We start from the raw sequence: 25,815 nt of genomic DNA on the forward strand, positions 1-25,815 counted from the left end.
TTACTACGATGATTTTAAGAATATATCGATTATAATTTCAAAATCACTCGTAGTTACTTCGTAGATGCGGCCATTTTTAAATACTTCTTTGACATGTCTAGTAAATATAAATTGCATTAACAAAATCTAGCGCTTAGATTTATTGTTTAAAAATTGTTTGTATGAAAATATGTTTATATTAATATTATAATATATTGCATTAAAATTTTTTTTAATTTATATACATAGTATATTTTAAAATAGATATTAATATTTACGATTAATATTGATTAAAAAAATATATCATTTTTTTTATATATATGAAATATATAAAATATTATTTATTAATAATTTTCATAAAATTATATTTTATTATATTTTGTATTTTTTAAAAATGACAAAATTTATCAAAGTTAATATTAATACTTAATAAATATAAAATTTATTATTTATTAATATTAGTTAACGTTTAAATTTAAAAAATATTTCTATTAAATTTATAATATCGATATATTAATATTTAGTTGCTAGATATTTTTATGTTATCGTAGAGAGCGCTTGCACTGACATATAACGACATCTAACAACGAAAATGTAACTAATCTGAGCGCATGGCGCCATGATACTTGTAGAGGGACGTTTCGCGCCCATGGCCTGGGGGTTAATAATAAATAACCGATTCCATCACATGTACTTTACTTCTACGTGCTTTACTTCTAGTCCTTAGAATCTAGGCAGCGCCTATGACAGGCGACGTAGATCTTGATAGTGTCGCATATGCGGCTAGCATTTCTTTGAAGTATCGTCTTCGAACTACGAATTCGTGCAGATTTCTGAAACGTTTCAAAAAGAAAGAAAAAGTCAAAGATTAAAAATAAGCTCGACAGGATCCGTTGTATTGACACTGACAATCAGTTGACTATAGTTGGATATCATATGTTTTTGTTAAGGTTAAGTGTAAGACGTTTTCTTTTATACCACTTTCCTTGGGTGCGAAACGAATATCTAGTGGTTATAATTTGTGTGTTAGTGCATGCTGTGTAATTTTCTTGGAGTTTGCTTGGATTTATCTTCTAACGCTGTGAAATGCTGACAAGCTGGCAACATGCATATGACAGCATAGTTGATACGGACATACGGTTTAGCACCTGTAAGTATACCTTAACATTTTATTCTCTTATTCTAAAATGTACATAATATTAGAGGTTATATTATATTGTAATTATAAATGTTACAACATTATTATTTACATTTTGTTAAGAATAAACTGTATACATTTTGTAAAGAATAATAATTAGAATACAAATGTAAATGAATAATATTTATTCATAAATTTTATTATTATATACACAATGGAAATATGAACTATTATGTATACATTTTTTACATTATATAAATTTAATATCCAATTTTAATTTATGTTAATATTCCATTTAAAACATTATATTTTCATTCAACGTTTTCATTGTATAGTGGTGCAAATAAGAATTATTGAAAAAATTTATATATAATTTGCTTTATGCAGTTATGAATTTATTTATTTCTGAATGTAATTATTTAATATTAAAATCATATATTTTATCAATCTATCATATAGTTTTTCACTTATAATTTTTTTTCTATGCTTTCAAATAGGATAGTGAATATGTTAGAAATCTATCGTTGATGAAATATGATTCAAACTGGGAGCGTAATTATACTTAATTCAAATTGAAATCTTATTTGACTCGATATTACACGTGTTTATGTCGTGTAAGTACATCATCTTTAATTAAAATAAACGATTACCCAAGGACGAAACAATTATTCACAATAAAAATTATTTTCTCGATGCTTTATGTATATCAACGCCATCGACAATGTTAGTAAGATTGATATATGTAACTATATTTATATAATTTTCACGCGAATAAGTTGAGCATTGCACTGCTGTTTGACTACTTGTTGCATAATGCATCGATTTAGGTGACCTAACCTAACTATACAACGTCTTTATGCACTTGCTTCTGTTTGCATTACACGTGTATGCTCATGAAACAATTGCATGACGATAACTGTCGCGCGACACCCGGTATATATACTACACTAGTAGTAGTATTCCATTATATGAAAAGTCGATAGGTTTTATTTCTTTCATTCAACAATATGGACTAATGGCCTTGCTATAATTTTGCGAATGATCAATAATATGCGGTTAGCGTGTTAATACTGAAAACTAGGTTCTATCATCTAACTTTCTTTCTCTTTGTTTTTGAATCATCAAAATGTCACTGATTTCGTTAAATATATCTTTAATTGATTTTCATATTTTTTCTTATGTAAACAATGATATAAAATATATATAAAATATTTTTTATAATTAGAGTTTTTGTTTTAAGGTTGTTTAAATATTACTCTTGTACTAGTTTATTTCGACAGTCCATCAACGCATGCATTTTGTTTAACTAGTCTATGAAATGCGGAACAAATTTTCTCTCACGTGAACTGCATATGTCGCTGAACATCAGCCAGCTTTTCATTTCGTTCGTCCCAATTTCATAGAGTTATTTTTGAGAAGAATGGTTTTTCACAAATCCATGTCAGTCTCATAAAAAACTAGTTGGCAAAAATTCCATCTCCAATCGTAAAATTATTTCCTATTGGATAATGTTTAAACAAATTGCACCAACTGATTATATTGTAAACTTTTTTGAAAGAAATTTGAAAGAAAATCTGAAATTTCTGAATTAAAATGAATTAAAATGATGAATTTTTTATTTTTATCAAAGATTTATTTATTAAAGTATTACATCTTCAAAATAATGCTATTAAGAATAAAGACGATTTTACTTCGATTTTACTCAATTTCGATTTTACTCAATTTCATTTTGAATATCAATTTGAAATCTACATCAACAGGTAGCTTGATATTCGTAATGGAACGAACATCATTTCGATCACGTGTACGGAACAGATGTTTCCAAAGACAACCTGTTTCAGAACAGTTTGTAGATACATGATCACGTTGACAACCAAAATTCAGCCAGTGCCAATTACAAAAACGTGATTTGGAAGATTGCCTACATGCGTGATTAAAATGCAATTCACTAGCGCCAAAATGTTTCTAACGTTGTATTTGCGATAAATAAATATTCAATCGAATTTTTTCAACATAATATTTTCATAATACGATATTTTATAATATTATAATTAACATGTTAGTCATTATGTAATTATCTTTGTCTAAATATAGCATTATAGAAATATTTATTTAGAACAATTTATTTTCACGTTATAACATAAGAAAATGGAAAAAAAATTCTCGCTGATCTTAAACATTGATTTTTATCAATTAAAAATTTTCATTAAATAATAAGAACAATTGTCAAAGAAATACATAAATTTAATAAATTTATAAATTTTTGACAAATAACTCCATAACATTATAATATATATATTATTATAGAATATATATATTATAATATATATTATTCTGATTTATTATATAGATGTTGCATTCAAAATGATTCAATGAGATTTCCTGATTGTAACATGAAATATTAAAAACTACTAGAGTTTGACTTCGTTGTTCCATCTATATACGAATCGAATCACTCGTGCACGATCCTTATAAATTAATCAAGAAAATCGTTTTTTTTTCATCGATTATATTACAGTTCTGTTATTTTCTTTTTTAATTTACTTTCCGATTTATTGATAAGAAAAATATACTAGAATTTCGTTTTAAATAGGGTGTGGCGTAATGTGTATATCCTATAGTTCAACATCAATGTCGTGCCGATAGCAAACACGAAAGCTAACCTCATAAATAAACAGACTTACATATAACTATGTATACGCACCCATTGGACGAACCAATAGAAAGAGCCGCTCCTTCTTGTTAGACCATTCCCTCGATTATTTTTTTTCGCTTTATTTCCGTTCCAAAAAATTACACCCAATACTAATTATAGGGATCACGCGATCTTTTTCATCATATATAATTGTTTAGTAATTCCTCGATATTTATACTTCATTGTAAATAGATTCTAAAAAATGTTGAAATTTTTGTGTGATTAAATATATTCTTTTTTCGTAATTATAGATCGATATAATTTTTCTCGATGCATTCATTTATATATGGAATTTTCTGTGTAATTTAATATATGTGTGGATACATCACACTGATGCGTTGATGTAAATAATGGCAAATCATAGCCACCAAATACTGTAACACAATAAACGAAAAAAATGAAACATTTTATGTGTATAATTGTATAGTTGTGTGTAGCTTGAAAATCGATAGAAATAAAGGCACTCCGGAGGATTAACATTTTCATGGATAGGTTAAAAGTGTAATGTCCTTTGTGAATCTCGGCAATCCATTTCCGCTAAAGGGCGATTCCTGGCAATAACTTTAGATAAGAATCGATTATGTTTCTTATTACTTGTGACTTTCAAATTCTAAGTATATTGTGTAATTATATTTGAATCAATTAAATTCAATTATTCAATAATCTTTCGATCGATTTATTTCTATTATTTTAACGGTATTTAATTGTTTTTTTATCATTTTTTAGCTTTTTATATCATCATTTAGAAATGGCTATTTCGTATTATACAGGTGACAGCTTTTCTTTTCTTTGAAAAATGTTTCATGTTCATGTAATTTTTGCATTTTATCAATGATAATAATACAAACGTGCAGTTGCAGGATAGAGTGATAATAACGCAGCGACAACATGTGCATATTGCATAGAATGTGATAAATGTGGATGCGGTGTTGACCGTGCGAAACAGATAGGATATTTAGTCTGGAATATAGGTTGCGAGTGAAGGACGATTTCGAATATCAAGGCGCATTCTTTAACCCCTTACAAAGTATAATTTAATAAATCATCTCCATATTCGTATTGGAAAATCGATTTTTAAAATATACATCATTTCTTATATGTCTATAGTGAAAGTATCAAGAGTGTAATGTAAAGAATTAGAAATTCTTTAGAAAAAGTCAAAAAAGTCAAAAATTTTTCAAAGAGAATTTTTGATGTAATTTGTCATGTAGTGTAGTATTGCAGTCGAAAAATCGTTTTGCATCATGTTACATGTTGTATAAGAATAGTATTTACTTACTAAAAATTTAATATGCTAATATATGTATTTTAATTTAAATATTATAGATAAAGTGTTAATCATTTTAATTTTAAGGGATTATTAAACATCTTTTTATTTACTTCTTAAAAATGTATAAGTTCAATTAATTTGTCAATCAATTAAGAATTTATTTTTCATTTATATTCATCTTATTGTTTTAATTTATATTAATAATTTTTTTTTATATTTATTAATGCATTCTATATAATACACAAGAAATTTTAATATATCATTACTTTAATAGATATTCATCAATTCATTTTAAATGAAATAAGCAATAGCGAACATGATATGAATCTTTAGGTTTATTTCTTATCGTTCTGATATGCAACAAAAACTATTTTCAAGTCTTTTATATTAACCAACTCACTTTTTATCGTGATACAAAGACCTATTTATTCATTCTATCTAATTGTTCATCACTATCAATACATACTAATTAAAACATGAAGATACGCGTGAAGAATAACAACAGTAGTTTGACGTAAATTCACTTCCTGAAGCTGCTACACAACGGAAACTATTTTCTAATCTATTTATAAAATTTCCAATAATTTTCACATACTTATCAGAATATTCGATTTATTTTATTAATTATATTCTATTTTATCTAAATGTTCGTATTTAATCATCAGTTTACAGAAATTTATTAAAAATACAATAATACATACTTAAGACATGATTTTATTGTCTTAATTTGGCGATCGAATGATGACTAAGTCGAAGCGAGTAAATGGCAGGCGCAGAAGATCGTAGGCGGTTTATATCTGGGAGAGACGAGAGCCGACACGTCTGTCAGGTAATAGTGTACGTCGTCCCGTCGACATGGAAACCCGCGTTCAGGAAGGGAGACGAAGTAGTACACGTGTACGCGTACTAGTTTTAGGGACATCGAGAAAAATGGAAAAGTTAATGGACAATAAATGCGCGTTGCACATATTTGACAATATTTTATCGCATAAAACGTCCTTGTTAAACTAATCACGAATTTATTACCGTTATCTAACTTGTGGTATTCAGCGATTGGTTATTTCGAGGAACAGTGCTTCGATACGTATTTTATTGGTTCGCGATACTTATTGTAACTTAAAAATGATGTTTCAATCGTTTTTAGAAATTTTTAAACATGATAAAAATTGAGTTATCGAAATATATTTTTTAAATTTCAAATAAAAGATAAAGATTATCGATAAAATATTGAATTATCTTCCTGTGAGAGATATTATATTATAGATTAGATGCGGAAAATAAAAGCATATGAAGTGAATACGTGAAGCTTATCAGCGTAAAATTTTCTAATGTGCCGTGGTGCCTCTTGCCAGACAAGATTCTTATCTGAAATAAGGATTTTATGACAATTGGCCATGCCAAGAAAATATTTTCCTGAAAATTTGGCCGTTCTTTGAAAAATATACCGATTTTCTTACTACGTTTATGGTTTCACGTATATAGTTTCATCAATCGCTATTAATATTTTTTTAATTTTTTTTTTCGAAAATTTTATTTAATATGCTTAATTAGATAATACATCGTTGCATCATGATTACATTAATTTTGATTAGATTAACGCTATAAATTTCAAGTGTTTTGATTACTTGACGTAGGTAATCTGTATCATAGTACGAAATTTCCATTCGTAGTAGTATAAATAAAATCGATTATTTTTTTTTTTTTTATCGCAGTTTTGATGTATTCCATTCGTATATTATAGTTCATAAAAATCTATCATATATAATAGTGTGTTCATGTATGAATTAATAAAATCAATCGGTTGGAATAACGATCGTTTCATTGATCGATTCTTGTTTATTTTTTTCGTTGCAAATATTTGATACCAAAGTGCGTAGATGGCAACTTCAAAAAAATGCAAAAAATCTTATTCTCTATAAACGATTGTTTGCATGGTTTTTAATAAAAAAAATTTTTTATATTTTTTATTATCTTTATATTTTAATCGATAATAGCATATCTATGTTGTGTAAAAAAAATTGAGTGATTTTATCGTGGTAATGATTAATTCTTCAAGAAAGAATTGAATTCTTATGTGACGGAGAACTTCACAAGTATAAACATATTTTATATATAGTATTTGCTACAATACGCTATTGATAAAGTGTTTTTTTTATCGATATATTACAGACTGTGCGTACCTCGAAATCAGTGTGAACCAATCGCTTTCTTCGCAACAGCTTAAAAATAAAAGAATAGTTTTAAAAAAATAAAGTGATTATATATTTATACGTTTTTTGACGCGATAAACGCAATCTATTTGTGGTAAATTTATTTATTATTATATATTTTATTTCTCGAGTTGTTTCGAATATTTTACTCCGCTGCAGAAAAATTGCGATATCTGTTCTACAACTTGTCGTCTGTCTAGAGAATAGAGTTACTACTGAATCTTAGTTGAATAAGTGACTGTGACGAAACTGAAACTTTTGATGTAGAGATTCATTACATGGATTGTATATTTTTTTTTTCCGTTAAACTCAAATTGCGTTAGTTTGTTCGTATAATGTATCGAAGTGCCTTGCTAATATAATAGATAAGATTAAATTATCGATAAATCGTTAACAGTTTTGCTTAAAATTACAACAAAGTGTGTGTTGTAACAAAGATTAGACGAAATGAATTATTTTTACATGCACACGTTAGCAAAGGCCTGGTAAAACGTGATACAAAATTTCGAAGGCTGAAATTCGTGAACGCGGTCGAAGAACGACCGTCAGAAAACCACCTTGGCCTACTCGATTAAAAGTAGTGAGTAACTGGACACTAGTATCTGAATATTACTTTAAGATATATTTTATAAATAAAAAAATATATAATAGAAAATTATTTAGAACATAATAATGATTAGGAAGGAAAATCAATAATTAAAAAAAATTAATTTTATATGAATTTTTAAATATTTTTTTCTTTTCATTTTATTTTTTTTTTTGTAAGAAAAATTTTTGTTGCATCATAGATTGTTTTTTTAGTATTATTCCATTACTATTGGAATTATCATTTTTCTTTTAATAGATTTATTGATTCACTAATAATCATATAATCATATAGCAATCATCATGCTGCTAGTAAATTGCTACACTCATACAAACGTAAATTATCGTATGACTGTTAATTATCGCAAAACCTAATCAGTGATGAATTTGTACACATCCAAGACATCAATATTTGCTTTCGATTTTAGTGTACAAAGTTAACATTTTTAGAACATCCAGAAAATATAAGAAATATAAGATGAAATTAATCATGATTGTGTTAATTCTTGTTATATTCCAGAACATTTTTTTGTATATTAAATGATTCATATCAAATGATTAATATCATTAATCAGTAAATAAATTTTGACATAAATCAGAATTATGAAAGTATGGTTCTTTAGAAACAGTTTAAAATTTAAAATATATATGTTTGTATTATGTAGGTATTTTTAACATCAAAGACATTACATCATCGTGGATTTCGTTCGTCAAAAACTATTATATTTTATTACTTGATCGTAATCATCACTTACCCTCGTTTCGTTTTCAAAATATATTTGTGTAATTTTAAGTATTTGCTATATTATCGCATACCGCAGAAGAAAACGCATTGTTGAATTGGGATCTGATCCAAAAGTTATGCCAACTATATTAATTCAAAAGTTAGAGAATTTGAAATAATTTACTGTAATATTATCTTATTATATAAAAAACATAGCCGATTTCTAATGATCGATATTACTCATTACTTAAATAAAATTTAATTTTAAATATTTTTTAATTGTTATTTATAGGATAAAAATTCGAATTTTCATTCTTTCATGTTTGAGCAATTGAATCATTCAAATTTTTAACAAATTTTTTTCTCGTAACCAAACAGTCATCATAGATATTATTAGTTGCACTAATACATTTGATCTGATTTAGGTTCCGCTACGTTCAATGCAACCAAGTGCCAGGGGGAACCCTCAGGTTCCCAGTCCTGGCTCATTACGTCCATTTACACCGCCGGATCTTTCTTCTATACCTCATATGGACAGTACACCCCCACAAAACAGTGGTGTTCGTAACAGTTCATCATCTGTGACTGGTCGAACAAACGATGGAATCCAAGAACAATCCGGGCCTTATATCATTGGTAGTCCTATCGACCTCGGTAACATCGATAATGTCGATAATATTGGCCTACATATAGATTCCCTGGCGACTGGACATCGAAGGACACGTGAACACATCGAACTGCAAGAAGCTGGAGCGCACGAAACGAGTTCTGAAGGTAAGATGTCTTCATGCTTTGTTATTTTATATAATTAAGGACTGAAAAGATTTTTTTTGTCAGTAATGGAAGTAGCATATAGAACGTAATTTATAAATGCTTGTGAAACGGTTGTAATAATTAGTAACAAGGTTTATTTTTTGTTGTCGTAAAAAAACATATAAAAATAATATAGATCGATAGAAGTTATACCTATGATTTTAGATACCTAGTATTGGATTAACATACATAATGCAACTTTGTATGGCACTTAAATATGGCAGTACATTTAAATGTCAAGATATTTTGTGTTTTCAATATTGTCATACGTACTGTTAGATATTCGTGATAAATATTTCAAATATTGCTATAATTTAATTTTTTAAATTTACATTTTGATATATTATAAAAAATTGAAAGTAAGATTACCGGTCTTTATACATATTTTGCACATGCATTGTTATATTTCCATCAAAATAGCATGAACGGATTGTCCAATAAGGTATAATATCAGTGGTGCGGAGCTACCTCCAACCCACCCCAGCGGAAGTGTCCTTGGCCTATAGTCTACGAGCACCGAGGTTGTTTATTGATGCAACCTTACATATCTCCGTATTCATGGAAAATGCTGGTGGAGTACAGCACGGTGCTGACGCCAACTTGTTGCCGGTAGCAGGCGCATGCGTTTTTGGGGTAACACGTGTACAGGGCTGTCACATTTTGCGGGCACCCTCTTGATAGTAGTGTACTAAACCATTTAGGAACCTGTGTTTTTAGTAATCCAAGTAACAACTTTTGGTATTATATTATATTATACATTAGAAATATCATATAGATGTAAAATATTATATAGGTATATTCATTTATTAAATTATATTCCTATTCGAAATTATTCTTTTTTTAATTATATTAATATTTGTTGTGCTTTCTCATTTATTTTCAAATATTATGAACAAAATTTGAATATTAATGCAATCCAAATATCTAGCACATATAAATTATTCAATCGTCGACAATCTAGTGGACTATATATACCGCGGTAGAAAAGCCGATGATGATCAGTGCCACCTACGAAGTAAATTCAGTTCTCCCGTGTAAATTCGCAGGCGCGATGTGGTTACGGAAATTCTTGATTCGAGAATTTTTATGAAGTATTTTTGGTTTTAAATTATAATCTTATGTAGATTAATTTATAAACTTATGTTATACATTCGCGTTTCCATTAGATCGGTAGGGGTGTGGCGGTAAGCGCGAGGCTTCTGTCACGATGACGCAGATATGTAGTTTGTTTAACCGATCGTTATTTCGAGTAGAAAAGTGTTCGATCAGTGTATGTTAACTACTGTTTTATGAAAAGAGTGTGTAGATTTTCATAAAATATTGATTGCCTGTATTACTTTTTTTTGTATTAATTAAAGAAATTTGTTACCGCTTATAAAATGTCAAAATCATACATTAGTTTTTTCTTATTTTTTTATTATAATAATTGAAATATTCATATGTATAATATATTTTAATTTTTTTTTAAATTTAATATTGATTAATTGTTTTTATTTCTCAATCATTATTGATATTTAATTTAATAATCTCGTCACATCAAATAGGTTGTCTTTTTATTTTTTACTTTGATATTGTTCAGCTACTTGTTACACAACTGTTTTAGTAGTAGTGACGTGCGATGGATAATATATCACCGGAAGTAATTATTACATGATTGGTATTGAGAAACCATAGGATATATGAGCTCAAATATTTTGCGTACACGCATGTTGTAGAATGATGTATGTGCATTATCAAGGAATAATCATTCAATATTCATGTCTAATGTTTCATATTATACACTTTTTATTGTATATATATTAATATGATCTGAATGTAGTAGATATTGGTAACACGGATATATTTAATATTTTCAAAGTATGTACAGAAATTCTCAAAGTATTACATCAAGATATTTATTATTCACAATATAGATATATTTGGCTGTCCTTGAAAAAATATTTTTACGAATTTCACATAAATTATCAAATATATTTAAAAATGTATATATTTGTAAATTTTTTAAAAATTTAACTCTATAATAAATATATAATTAAAATTTTTTAATAATATGATAATTTTATATTATTATTTTATATATTATAATTTTATCATCAATGTTTTGTTTTAGTATTTTGTAGTAATTATAAAGTTATGAATTAATATAAATTTATTTTAAAATCTTGAATATATAAAAATTAAAACGAAAATTTAATGATAATTTTATGTTAGTGATATTCGAATAATTTTTTATTATTCAACATTTTTACTGATAAAGAAGTTTTATATAGAATTTCTTTTTAAATATGCAATTATAACCTCTAAGATTATAGTACAATCGAATTATGTCATTTTCTTAAATAACGTAATGAAATCATTAAGTTTTTTTTCAACAAATCAAGTTTGGATTTTATAATCCAAATTCAAATTATCTTTAATATAATTTAAGATTAGAAAGAAATCCAAAATATTAATAGTTTTATAACCTATGAATATTACATTATCATTAATGGAATATCAGACATGTTAGATTTCGTTCATAATAGTATTTTATTACGCGTTAAATATGATTCGAAGTGCCAAAGACAAGTAAAGTGAAAGACATTTCATTTAATAAACGACAACATGGAAATAGCTGGTACAAAAGTGATACAATGGTTCAACGAACTCAGATCCCGGTTTCATCTTTATCTATACGCTCAAAATCGTAAGTCAAATATTAAAAAGAAATATATATATAAAAATAATTTATGTTTTCATCTATATATATCATATTTATATATATAAATGAACACATGCGAATTATTTTTACATTATTGAAACGGGATAAAAAATATTTTTGAAATTATTGAAAAAATATTAATAATGATGAAATGAAAAAGTATTAATAAATTTTTCATACAAATCATACTTTAAATTGTTAAGCTTTAAATGAAAAAGAAAATATTAGAATAACATAAAATGATATATATTTTATCGTAGTTGGTCCTGTAAGAGCGGAAAATGGTGGGTCCCAAGGTGACGATCAACGGTCTTCACGTCAACACGATAGCAGTGAAGAGAGAGTAGTTTTCATAAATGCTCCTCATCAACCAGCGAAATATAGAAACAATCATATTACTACTGCGAAATATTCATGTCTTTCGTTTATACCTATGTTTCTTTTTGAACAATTTCGTCGATATAGTAATTGTTTCTTCTTGTTCATCGCTCTAATGCAGGTATTAAATTTCATCTTTTTTTTAAACATATATATTTTTTTTTTATTTATTTTTTTTTTTATGTAAATGATATTTTGTTTTTGATTTTAGCAAATACCGGATGTATCACCTACCGGTCGATATACAACTTTGGTTCCATTAATTTTTATTCTTAGTGTATCTGCATTAAAGGAAATAGTCGAAGATATTGTAAGTACCTAATTATATATTATTTTCTACTATTTAATACAAAATATTATAATATTTTAGAAAAGGCATAGAGCAGATGATGAAATTAACATGCGTGAAGTAGAAGTTTTAAGAGATGGTCATTGGCAATGGATACAATGGAGGAAAATTGCTGTTGGTGATGTGGTTAAGGTTGCACCTATTTTCTCCAAGATCATGGATGTGGTAATTATTAGTATTCCTGCTAGAATCGCTTTCTTTAATATGCATAGGTCCGCAACAACAATTTCTTTCCTGCTGACTTGATCTTATTATCATCATCGGAGCCACAGAGTATGTCTTTCATAGAGACTGCCAATTTGGATGGAGAGACCAATTTGAAAATACGACAGGCCCATCCTGACACTGCCAGTCTCTTAGATACTGCTGAATTAATGAATTTTCGTGCAAATATTCAATGTGAACCACCAAACAGACATTTATATGAATTTAATGGAGTATTGAGAGAATCTAATAAACAGTATGAATTTTAAATTTGTTATAAAAATTTGAAAAAGTTTATAAATGCAAAAAATATAAGAAATGTAAAAATCAATTTTTAGATCTGTACCTTTGGGACCTGATCAAGTATTGCTTCGTGGTGCAATGCTAAGAAATACACGTTGGGTATTTGGTGTAGTAATTTACACAGGCCATGATACAAAACTAATGCAAAATAATACTACAACTGCACCTTTAAAAAGATCTACTTTAGATCGACTGACCAATACACAAATACTCATGTTATTCTTTATACTTCTTTTGCTGTGCCTTCTATCCTCAATATTTAATGTTCTTTGGACTAAAGCTAATAGTGATGGATTATGGTATTTAGGTTTAAATGGTAAACTAACTTATTTTTTTTTTTAATTAAATTAAATTAAATTTTGTTTTAAATTATTTCAAAATTATATAATAATTATTTGTATATGTTTCAGAGGAAATGACTAAAAATTTTGCTTTTAATCTTTTAACATTTATTATTTTATTTAATAATTTAATACCTATTTCATTGCAAGTTACATTGGAAGTAGTGAGATATATTCAAGCTACATTTATTAACATGGATATAGAAATGTATCATGCAGATACAGATACACCAGCAATGGCACGTACAAGTAATCTTAATGAAGAACTTGGTATGGTTAATTATGTTTTTACTGATAAAACTGGAACTCTTACAAAAAATGTAATGGAGTTTAAACGATGTTCAATTGGTGGCAAGATATATGAGTGAGTATTTTAAGTAATATCATTTACTATATTTCAACTTATGATTTAAAAAAATGTTTTATAGTTTACCAAATCCAAATTCAAACGGTGATGAAGATGGTATTAGCATCAATAGTGAATTAATTAAAGATATTATTGAAGGAAGATCAATACAAGATCTTCCTCGTCCTGTTGATAAAAAGGCTGCAAACCATGCAAAAATAGTACATGAATTTATGATTATGCTTTCTGTGTGTCATACTGTTATTCCCGAGAAAATTGACGAAACTATTATTTATCATGCTGCATCTCCAGGTAATGTTATAGATATTATTATATTATCAAAATTTCTTTAACATTTTTTTTAATTTAGTCTTTGATAGTCATTTATAATTTAATTTTATATTTATTTATTTAAATAGATGAAAGAGCGCTGGTAGATGGAGCACGTAAATTTAACTATATATTTGATACTCGAACACCTGCTTATGTGGAAATAGTAGCTCTGGGTGAAAGATTTCGTTATGAAATATTAAATGTAATAGAATTTACCTCGGCTAGAAAAAGAATGTCAGTAATTGTGAAAACACCAGAAGGAAAAATCAAACTTTTTTGTAAAGGAGCTGATTCTGTTATTTATGAAAGATTGTGTCCAGTTTCTTTAGAGAATAGTGATCCTGAACAAAATAGTTTGGATGATTTTCGAGATATAACTTTAGAACATTTGGAAGCATTTGCATCTGAAGGTTTAAGAACACTTTGTTTTGCTGTTGCAGATATACCTGACAGTTTTTATCAGGTGCATATTTTTTATTATTTGCTTAAATATATTATATTTATTTATAATAAAATTGATGCAATATTTTTTTTTTTAATAGTGGTGGCGTGAAACTTATCATAATGCAATAATTACTATAGGAAATCGTGAAAACATGATCGAAAATGCCGCAAATCTTATTGAAACAAAATTAAAATTATTAGGTGCAACTGCTATTGAAGATCAATTACAAGATCAGGTATTTATAATATTTATTTTTCTGTATTCATTTTTAGAAGTGAATAATTGAAATAGAATTCATAATGTTGTAGGTACCAGAAACAATACAAGCTCTTTTACAGGCTGATATTAATGTATGGGTATTGACTGGTGATAAACAAGAAACTGCTATAAATATTGGCTATTCTTGTAGATTAATTACACATGGAATGCCATTGTATATAATTAATGAATCGTCTTTAGATGTAAGAGAAAATTGAGAATAATATTCTTTATTTTTTTATGTTTTTTTTTCTTTTTTTAAGAAAATTTTTCAAATTTTTCAATATTTTTTACAGAAAACAAGAGAAATTATAATACAGCGTTGTCTTGATTTTGGAATTGATTTAAAGTGTCAAAATGATGTAGCTCTTATCATAGATGGAAATACATTAGAATATGCATTATCCTGTGATATTAGAATGGATTTTCTAGATTTATGTTCATCTTGCAAAGTTGTTATTTGTTGTAGAGTTTCGCCAATGCAGAAAGCTGAGGTGATTTTTATTTCAAATATATTTAAGTTTTTTATATAATTTTTTTTTATTATTTTTTAACAAAAATAATAATCTAATAGAGATTTTTAGGTGGTTGATTTGATTACAAGTAATAAAAAAGCTGTAACACTTGCGATTGGAGATGGTGCAAATGATGTAGCAATGATCCAAAAAGCTCATATTGGTGTTGGTAAGATTATTATTATTCATTAACTGTCTAACAAACTGTCTAACTAACAAAAGAGATATATTATAAATTTTTATTATTTCTAGGTATTTCTGGTGTTGAAGGTCTTCAAGCAGCTTGTGCTTCAGATTATTCTATTGCACAATTTCGTTTTCTAAAACGCTTATTATTTGTTCATGGATCATGGAATTATAGTAGGATGTGTAAACTTATACTCTACTCATTTTACAAAAATATTTGTCTTTATGTCATTGAATTATGGTTTGCTATTTATTCTGGCTGGAGTGGTCAAATTCTTTTTGAGCGGTGGTCGATTGGTCTTTACAATGTTGTAAGATATTTATATTTTAACATTAAAATATAAACTATTTTACATGTATATATATTATGTATATATATTATTTACATTAGGTATTTACGGCAGCACCTCCATTAGCTATGGGACTTTTTGATAAAGTATGCTCCGCGGAAACTCATTTAAGTCATCCAGCATTATATGCCACAAAAAATACTGGAGAATCATCGTTTAATATTAAAGTAATATATTTTTTCTTATTGTATTTGATATTATATTTTTATATTACAGACTTTATATTATTTGCACAGGTATTTTGGATATGGATTGCAAATGCTTTAATTCATTCATCTCTTCTTTATTGGTTATCACTATTGGCTCTAAAAGAAGGAATAGTATGGGCAAATGGCCGAGATGGTGGTTATATTGTTTTAGGAAATTTTGTATACACAGTATGTATCAATTGTTAATGAAATCAATTATCAAATAATTACATTGTTATTTATTTATTGTTAATAGTATGTTGTAGTGACGGTATGTGGAAAAGCAGGGTTAATAATTAACTCTTGGACATGGGTCACTCATTTGGCAATGTGGGGATCTATTATGCTTTGGTTCTTATTTATTTTAATATATAGGTAATTTTCTCAATATATATTCATTTTATCTTTATGAAAAAATTATAATATTCAATTATATTAAATATTAAATTATAATATTTATTAATATAATTTCAGTAATTTTTGGCCTATTCTAAATGTGGGTGCAGTAATGTTAGGCAACGATAGAATGTTATTTTCTTCACCTGTATTCTGGCTGGGTTTGGTACTTATACCATCAGCAGTACTACTTATGGATATTACGGTTAAGGCGTGAGTATACATGCATTAAATATTTTGACATATAATACTTAAATATATTAATAGATTTCGGAACATGTCTTTTTAGAGTCAAGAATACAGTTTGGAAATCCGTAACTGCGGCAGCTAGAGAAAATGAGATTCGAAAATCTGACCCCGGAGATGTATTCAATAGTCACGACTATAGAAGCTCGTAAGTTTTTTTTATATATTGTATTTTATAAAAATTTATTAGTTGGAAATCAAAATTTCGTGATGAAGCAACGCTTTTAATAATTCATATCGATAACTTTTAAAATATTAATATTTTTGCAAGAATTTATAAATTCATATATATTCAAACATATAATAATACATACATATATATATATATATTGCATGAAAAATTAGATTATTAAAAACAAAATTATTAAATAATGTTTAATATGCATGGCTTGTTGAATGTAACATATTAATAAAACTTCACAGTAATTCGCTTCACAGTAAAATAACATTAATGAATTTTATAAACATTCATTATTATGATAATAATACTAACAATTCTCATAAAATTTTCAAAAATAAGTAATCACTTAAATGCATGCATATAATACAGTATACAGTTTCTTAAAAAAGATATTAATTTAATTTGCTTCAGTAGCAACTATTTTTTTTTTTAAATCAAATGATGAATTATTATATTAGATATCGTACAACAATCATAATTAAAATTTTAAATCATCTTAATTGAAAAGAGAAATTATAACAGGAAGTATTCGAAGAGGCGATGGTTAATTCGGTGTTGGACCTCAATCTGGTCGCCACGAAGGCGAAATAAGATCAGAATCTTCCCGATTGCGCTCGTGGCACGGGATTTATGGTTCACTAACCATGCAGAGCATGTTTCAACTGCACCATTTCGTATTCCATGACCTTAACGAATTCACGTTTCCTGTCCACTTTGAAATCCGTAAGCATTTCGATGTTTTTATTTCTTACCAATTTTCCTAGTTTTCCTATGTTATCCTATTTTCACTCTTGTGTTTAATTTTTTATTTTTATTATATTGAGTATTATATTTATAGATTATTATGAATGTGCTGTTCTTTTATATGTAACATATATGTAGTATAAAATTTATGTACTATGTTATATATAAAACATGTACATTTATATCTATAAAAATAAGATGTATTCTTTGTTTTCTTAGAAAATTAGAATTATTTAATAAATTTAAACATCATATATTAACAAAAAAAAAAGTAAAAATATTCATTAAATGTTTTTATTTAACCATACATTTTTTGTATCATTTATATTAATCCATATTTTTATTAATATGCAATTCATTATTTTTTAATTTCATATTATTCTCTATTATTATCTTATCCTCTAATATTAAGTGAGATTTTCTTTCTAATTTATTAAATGATTTGCAATATGGGCTAATGACTATTTTATGTGTATAAGTAGCAGTATAAAAGCATAAAAACAAGATTTCCTTAAAAATACCGCGCATATGAACGTTCTAATTTTAGTCATTTTGTATTTTGAATTTGGTTTACGATTAGATTGAAATAAAATGTAATCGTAAAGTAGTAAATAATACGAACAGATGAATATTTTGAGAGTAAATTAATTCTCTAGTTGTCAGATCACAAAAAGAAAAAAAAAATCACGTCAGTATGAAGCAAAAACTTTCTTCGTTAATGCGGTTTTCTGGTATGTTTTATTCGCGGTATCCCGTGAAGGCCTGTGCATGCCATCGCCGAGCTCGCGAGGTGTAAGTACCCTAAGTAGTATATAACTCGTAGTGCTTTTGTAATTTTCTATATTTCTAAACAAAAGCACTGCTAATTAATCAAATTGCATGATTGTTCAACGTTTCGCTTGCGATGGCACCTAGTACGAATAAATTATTAATTGTATGTGTATCACGAATCTTTTAATATTTTTACTTTAATATTACAACTTTAATATTTTTTTTTTTTGTGTCGAAAGTTGGATGGAAATAAGTTGTGTATATCTCATAGAAGATATATCTTTCTCATATTAATATTTTAATACTTTGAAATATAATCTTTATTGTATTGATCTTGGTATTAAATATTTTTTATAGAATTATATTTTCGAGGGACGCAATTTGTATCATCCAAACTTTGATGACAAGCTTAGAAATTTTAATAGATTATAATAGATATTAGAACAACCAAAGACATCACGAATTAAAAGAATCGCACCGGTATTTGTTAATATTACAGCATCGCATGAATCATTTTAGAGATAAATAACCATTAGATAGCCAATGAAGAGAAGGTTACACGCGAAATATAGGGTTCATCGAATGTTATTGAGAGAAAAAAAAATATCGAATATGAACTATAAGGATGAGGACAACCAATCAAACGAGTCTTTCTAAAACAATTTTGAATGCACGCCTTTCCAGATTGACGGAGACAGCGCGGCTACTGAAAAACGTAAAAAGTGTTTTCACCAGGCGATCAAACGCCGCTTCCAGAGTTAATGTCGAAGTGGAACTATCACGTAAGTTATGTTATCTATTTAACGACGAGCTGCAATCGAGAGAAAGTGAAAGAAAAACAAGTACAACAATTCTTTTGTACAGATTTTTTTGTCTTCTAAGTTCATCGTTTGTATCTTCTTCACTACTAATATTTTGTTACTAACAAATGTATTTATTATTAAAGGCACGCGCTTTTATTCACGGCTTCCGCCTATTTAATATAAAGAAAAATATTCTTCAAAATAAGCAATTTTTTTCACAATATTGGCACGTGCATACGCCTTAACAGTGTACATACGCTGTGTCTATAGGTTAGTTTATAGGTTACGCACAAATAATATCCTTGTAATTTGTAAATCTTTTACTAATCTTTTACTAATCTCTTGTTCTTGTTGAACATTATCTTCAAACGTAGTTCCAAAACGTAGTTTACAAAAAAGTAGTAGTTTACAATCTAATAAATATGTTGTAATATCGATTACAGCAAATTATAACTAATCCTTTCTTCCTGCAAATTGCATGTGTTTTGATTTTTTAATGTTGTGATTAAACAGAGATTAATAGGTTGCAATCTTTGTTGTTGCACATGCTGCGCGATGCAGATGGATTTGCATTCTCTCAAGAGGAAGGAGGCTCGGTGACTCAGACGGATGTGATCAGAGCTTACGATACAAATCTTCCGAAACCTGGCGGCATGTGATCTTAATTCTACTAGCTAGAAATAGTACACAGATGTATATTCTATATATAGATCTTTTTTTCGACTGATAAAACAAAGAAAAAAAAAAAAAATTCAAAAAAAATGAGTGAGAAAGAGAAGAAGAGAAAAGTTTTCCCAGGAATTCGGTACTCGCCAAGCCCTACGTAACGCCTGTCTGAATAACTCTGTTTCACGACTGATTCAACGTCTCGATCTTTCTTTCCTTGAAACAAGGAAAATCTTAACGGTTCTTAACGATGGGCCTTGTAACAAAGAGTATTAGAAAGACTATCAAACGAAAATTTTAAGGAGTAATATTCCTTTTTTTCAATCATCACTTGCAAATAAAAAAAGGAAATAAAAAGATACTAATAAATATATCCTAGATCAGCGGTTCTCAACTGTTTCATAAATTTTGAAATTAAAATTTAAAAATTTCATCAAGGTATATGAATTTAAGATAGAAGATTAAAATTATTAAAAAAACAAAATCTTGATTTTTTTTTTTTTTTTTATTTAAACTATTCCGTAGTTGTTCAGAATTGAAACAACCACATATATAATATTATGAAAATAAATTTTTGGACGATAAAAATCTTTATACAGAATTGTATATTGCGCAAATTGTCCATTATTAATTAAATGTACCACTATGATGTACCATTAATGGTATATATATATATATATCACCAGTAGAGAACCATTGCTCTAGATAATTGTTTTTGATACTCTTATGAGATTTATTATATTTCTTATATATCTCGAACTTCATTATATAAAACTCATACTCTTGATAATCATTGTAATGACTATCGTTGCTGTCTTGTGCATTTAGATGCATTTCTAAACGCATTTTATCTTAGTTTGGAATGTCTAGATAATTATTACATACCTCGAATTTACCTCGAACGTATATTCCATTTTTCGTAGTTCAAAGGGAACTTGGATTTTTTTTTTTTTTTTTTTATATCGAATTGGGTAAACTTCGAAAATCAAACGACAAAATGGAATGATTTGACGCGATTTGATGTGTGACCGGCGATACGTAAGGCGACAGTTCAGTTCTTGAAATACAAACACACGTATATTCTAAATACATGCTATTAAAACAATGAGAAAGTATTTGGGAAAAGTTATCGTACGTAATATTCATCGAGTAAGAATAGCGTTTTGTCGATTGTCGTGATATTAGGTGTTAAAAGAACATTGTTCCCAATGGATCGTACGTTTGCTCGATTATTATTCTCGTTCCCTCTTCTTTTTTGTTGATTGTTATTAAATCGAATCGACTGCAATTTTACAATTGTACATATACGATAGTTGTGTCTAGTCAGAAAAATTTGATGTGGAAGAATTTTACGTTTTCAAAGAGATTTATTCTTCCCGACCGTTATTAAACGCTCTTTTCTTTTTTCTTTTTTTTTTCTTTTCCTTTCTTTTCTTCAAATTTACGACTGAATAAATCTTATCGAAGAAATAATATGTGCACATGTATAGCAACAAGTTTTGTGTGCATTATATTCAGAATATATATACATATATATCTATATTCAGAATAAAAAAAACATGATGAAAAAAAGATATTTATTTTGTTGTAATTGTTAGAAAATGGTTTTAATCAGTGATGTTCGAATATATTGTAAGTGGATCTGAAATTTTTATTAAAACGATATATATAAATAATGTAAGTACAAAGCACATGTAGATACACTGTTTCAGCAAATGATCGATGTATATAAAAATGTATATATCTATATATATATATATATATATAGTATATATAAATTTACTTAATTTCTACAATTCTTTTACGTTTGCTTTATTTTCTCGTTATTCTTCTTCTTATTTTTTTATTTTTATTTTTATTTATTTTTTTATTTAATCCACCGTTATATTGTAGCGTACAACTTACTCCTGATCGACGATGACGATGATTAATCATGCCGTTTGAGGATTACATAAATTGCATTGAAAACTTCAGCCATCTTCGTAAGGAAGACTTAATAATCGTTACTATTTATCAAATGTTTTTATACATTTTTTTTTTTTAAAAACATTTCTAATTCTATCTCGACGATCTAACGAATATTCGAGTGATAATAATAACTTAAAAATTCCTTTCTCTTATTATTCGTCTTCCTTCCTTCTTATTGTTGACAATAAACTGCCAAGTTTCCTTAAATTCTTTTGTTCAAGTTATCATCGAGGGTTCCAATTTCAAGCTGATAAAAAAATTTTCCCGATCCTCCCTGTATCGAGTCTTCAATAAGAATTCCTTGGTGAACGAGTGGCCGGGAAAATTGTATCCTTGAGCCCGTTTCTGACAATCCACCATCCAAGTCACGACATCTAGAACTCGTTTCATCCTCGGATCCATATCCCTTAATCTCTCTTCTTCCTTGTGACGAAATTTCCTCTTCAAAACGGCGTTGTACCAACGAAAAAAATATTTCCACGCTAAATCCTGTTCCTTGATCGTCCACGTCCCATCCGCCTTCTCCTCGTAAATCGTCTTTTCGTCCTTTTTGTTCTTCATTCTCGTCAAAATGGAAGCAAAGATATTCTTTCTAGACTCCTGCTTCTGCTCCAAATTATTCTGATTAATTTTCAATCGCGTATCCGACGCGCTTATTTTGCCGATAGACATTCTTTTGCAAAGATCGTTTGCATTTTTTATTCCATCGTGCACGTGGACAACGGTGTCGTGACAATCGTTCGAATTATTTCCAAGATCCAAAAGTCTGAGCAAAAGATGGCCCACGTACGGTATAAAGGAGGAATTACAAGTTTCGACTTTGGCCCAAGCTTGTCGATACATCTGGGTACACGGATGCTTGTAAATCTTGCAAAGTCTTTCCATGGTTTCGTATCTAAACGTATCGTCAAAAGAACGATTATTTATTTCGAACATACGTCCACGTTTGCGCGTATAATAAGAGAACGCGTAACAACGAGAGAGAGGTAATACCTATTGGCGTGATGAGTACGCAAGTAATTCCACGTCTTTCGAAGCCTGAAAATCGGTGGCGCCTGCAATCCGGCCAAGATCGATCTACACGAATGAAAGTTTCCCATGGCGTAACACTTCTTGGCAGCGTTCACCAGCCTCGCGACAATCCTACTTCTCATGGGTAATTTTTTCACGGCAAGAATTTCGCTCGCCATCAGGCAAGAGATACGATGGCTGAACGCTATCCACGCCGCCAAGTTGGGCGCGTTCCTCGAACTCCTTTGAAACACCAATGTCTCGATTTCCTCGGTCGGGATTCGAACGAAGAGATCGCGGTCGATCAGGGTCAACTGCATCGCCAGGATGTCGCTGTTTATATCCCAGATCGTTATTCTGAAATCCATTCTTAATAATCGTCTCAACTGGTCATTCGTGCCGCTCTCTTGATTTTCCAACTTCTTCTTCTTCTTGCAAGATCCATTCCCGGAGAAGATCCTCTCTAGGAAACTGTACTTTTCCTCGGGGACGATAATGGAATCCTCGTATTGGTATTTCTTTCGCCTGCCGAATAACTTCCGTTTCGACGGCCGTTCCTTCTCTTGGCGAAAATTTCTCAAATGGGTCAAGTGTTGCCTCACTTCCCTGTTGCGAACAAACCAACGATGATATTTAAATCCCCATTTCCAACCATTTTCATTCGTTACCTTTCGTTACCTGTAAGCGGCAGAGGCGGGCTTGGGCCTGTACCAATATTCCGGGGTCCAAAACAGCACGATACGGCCCTTGGTGGTGGCTCCGATCGAGCCGAACCTACCCGATTGAACAGCGGTGTACGAAATACTGGCCGCCAATTGGCGGCGGGATACAGGAAGTTTCAATTCCGAGTCGATCGGTTGCCGACGAATCGTGACCAAGCTGAAGGACCTTCGACCTTGAAGGGTGCATCGTTCTCCGGGTTGCACCGACCAGGGGCCGAGGGCGTAGTGGAAATGAGGGGCGGTGCAGATACCGTATCTCCTGAAGTGTTTGCAGTACAACGACTTGCATCGACCCTTCTTCTTACCCTCCCAAATCTTCACACCGTTTTCCATCAGAGCGTAAAAATTTTGCACCTGTTTCGCGCTCATATCCCTGGTAAACTCACGTTCTGCGTTAATGGGGCCGAGAACCAATCCCGAGTGGCATTTCTCCGGCACCCCGAATCCGAATCGAGATATCCTTCTCGTCAGTCCCTTCTTGGGACTTCTCGCCTCCTCCCTCTCCTCTTTCGCCAACACCTCGTCCAACGTGTCCTGCCTGTACCACACGCTCCTCTTCTCGATCGCCCTGTCCTCCAAGATCTTCGCTTGCAAGTGATTGCGGGGACAACCCTGACAAGTCGTGTAGAATTTGCTCGTGTTGTAATATTTCCGATTGTGGTCCCTGATGAACAGCACGTCGCAGAGAACGTCGTTCTTATGTTTCTCCTTGAAACACCGGCACGTGGGCCAGCTACGTGTCACCTTCTCGATCTTGATCGGAGAAAAATCCTCCAGCTCGGTCTTGATATCTTCCAGGCTTGCGCCCGCGAATCTTATGGGAATCGGGGCGTATCGGCCGTTCATCAGCTCGTTGTAAGACGGCCCGAGGTACAAATCCTTCTGACACCACGTTGGGGGCGCGTAATCACCGGCGCCTCCGTAATGAGTCCATATTCTGCGTTCAATTTGAATTCGGTTAAATAATATTGAGTTTTAAGTTGATAAAGAGAGAGAGAGAGAGAGAAAGAGAGAGAGAGAAAAGATATGAAAATGATTTGGAAAATGATTCGATATCACCTGCACACTGCTCTTTTCCCATTCTTCTTTGAGTTTTTCCGAATTTCAATCTCCGAGGAAAGGATGTACAAGGTTGTAGTGCTCGACGAACTCGCGGCAGTTGTTTCCGACAACGAGCTCCCGTTCATCTTGCTCGCGAGCAAACTCTCCACGTGCTCGCACCATTTCTTCCACAAAATGTTTCTTCTCTGTATACCTCCGAGCTCGTAATAGTTTACTCTTCCGTCGATAAATCTAAATCGGTATTAATGATAATCGGTCAACGCGTCGTTCAATTATCAATTACTATCGTGAGAAAAACTTGGTGAAAGTTGTGAAAGCTGTCGCTTTTTGTATTGACGACTTTTATTTTTTTTTATTCCTCCTCTCAGGAAATGTCTACCTTGCCTTTAAGGTTTTTCGACGTCTTCTGCTGAATATGCTCAGGTTGACGCATCGTAAAGGATACACTGAAATAAGCTCGAAACATTCGATGCTGGGATCGAGGGTACGTGGGCAGAAGAATTGCGATTTCTCGTTGAAAACGTCGGCAGCAACGATTAATTTTGATGGCGTGAGAGCGAGGGAAACTTGTCGAATTCCACGACCGTTTCTCGTCGTTTCGGCGAACGGGGATTCCACGAGGATAACATCGGAGAAGTCTGAATACTCGGAGGCCAATAATTTTTTAATCCTGTTTTGGTCCACCTCGGGGTTCCTCGTGCGACGACGAGATTTGATTTTATATGTTTGGTGCATCGAGTCGAATTTTTATTCATATGTGATACAAGATTCGTTACACGACCGGTTAATTTTTTTTTGACACGACCATCGGATTTGTGCCACGATTCCGCTCGCGAGAGGTTAATAACTTCCGAACGAAGTTACAAAGTGTGATGTAAGCCGATCACTTTTGTTAGAGGGCGTGTTTGCATGTAATTTTTTTTCAAAGCATCGT

The 25,815-nt window shown here is 29.9% G+C and overlaps 2 protein-coding genes across 19 annotated transcripts; one reads left to right on the top strand and one right to left on the bottom strand.

The window, feature by feature from the left end:
• Nucleotides 1–46: 46 nt before the first annotated feature.
• Nucleotides 47–21,914, top strand: ATP8A (ATPase phospholipid transporting 8A1). Of its 18 annotated transcripts, XM_086906456.1 has the most exons (24): nt 594–936; nt 1,010–1,129; nt 1,615–1,840; nt 9,027–9,375; nt 12,376–12,614; nt 12,705–12,803; nt 12,864–12,974; nt 13,055–13,302; nt 13,385–13,665; nt 13,760–14,054; nt 14,119–14,348; nt 14,456–14,832; nt 14,912–15,049; nt 15,123–15,275; nt 15,369–15,566; nt 15,657–15,756; nt 15,840–16,084; nt 16,165–16,290; nt 16,360–16,500; nt 16,568–16,686; nt 16,786–16,920; nt 16,997–17,101; nt 19,334–19,431; nt 19,966–21,914. In XM_086906456.1, exons 3-24 carry the CDS (start codon nt 1,817–1,819, stop codon nt 20,109–20,111), a joined length of 3,957 nt encoding a protein of 1,318 aa, XP_086762582.1. In that variant the 5' UTR covers nt 594–936; nt 1,010–1,129; nt 1,615–1,816; the 3' UTR covers nt 20,112–21,914. The 18 variants fall into 18 exon arrangements, 16 of the variants coding, with proteins under 16 accessions (XP_086762588.1, XP_086762580.1, XP_086762583.1 ...); XR_015291670.1 differs by lacking the exons at nt 594–936; nt 1,010–1,129; nt 1,615–1,840 and adding exons at nt 47–100; nt 18,639–18,670 and having other exon boundaries at nt 20,014–21,914; XM_086906455.1 differs by having other exon boundaries at nt 594–1,129.
• On the bottom strand, nt 21,749–25,613 carry LOC105736476 (uncharacterized). The gene is made up of 4 exons (XM_086906473.1): nt 24,879–25,613; nt 23,776–24,756; nt 23,080–23,703; nt 21,749–22,981 (listed from the first exon to the last, which is right to left on the bottom strand). The coding sequence occupies exons 1-4, from the start codon at nt 25,004–25,006 to the stop codon at nt 22,303–22,305; spliced, it is 2,412 nt and encodes an 803-aa protein (XP_086762599.1). The 5' UTR covers nt 25,007–25,613; the 3' UTR covers nt 21,749–22,302.
• Nucleotides 25,614–25,815: the final 202 nt, after the last annotated feature.

This window comes from Apis florea, unplaced genomic scaffold (assembly GCF_048593485.1).
Source record: "Apis florea isolate Af1SG1 unplaced genomic scaffold, ASM4859348v1 contig_2495_pilon, whole genome shotgun sequence".
In the NCBI taxonomy this organism is placed as follows: Eukaryota; Metazoa; Arthropoda; class Insecta; order Hymenoptera; family Apidae; genus Apis; species Apis florea.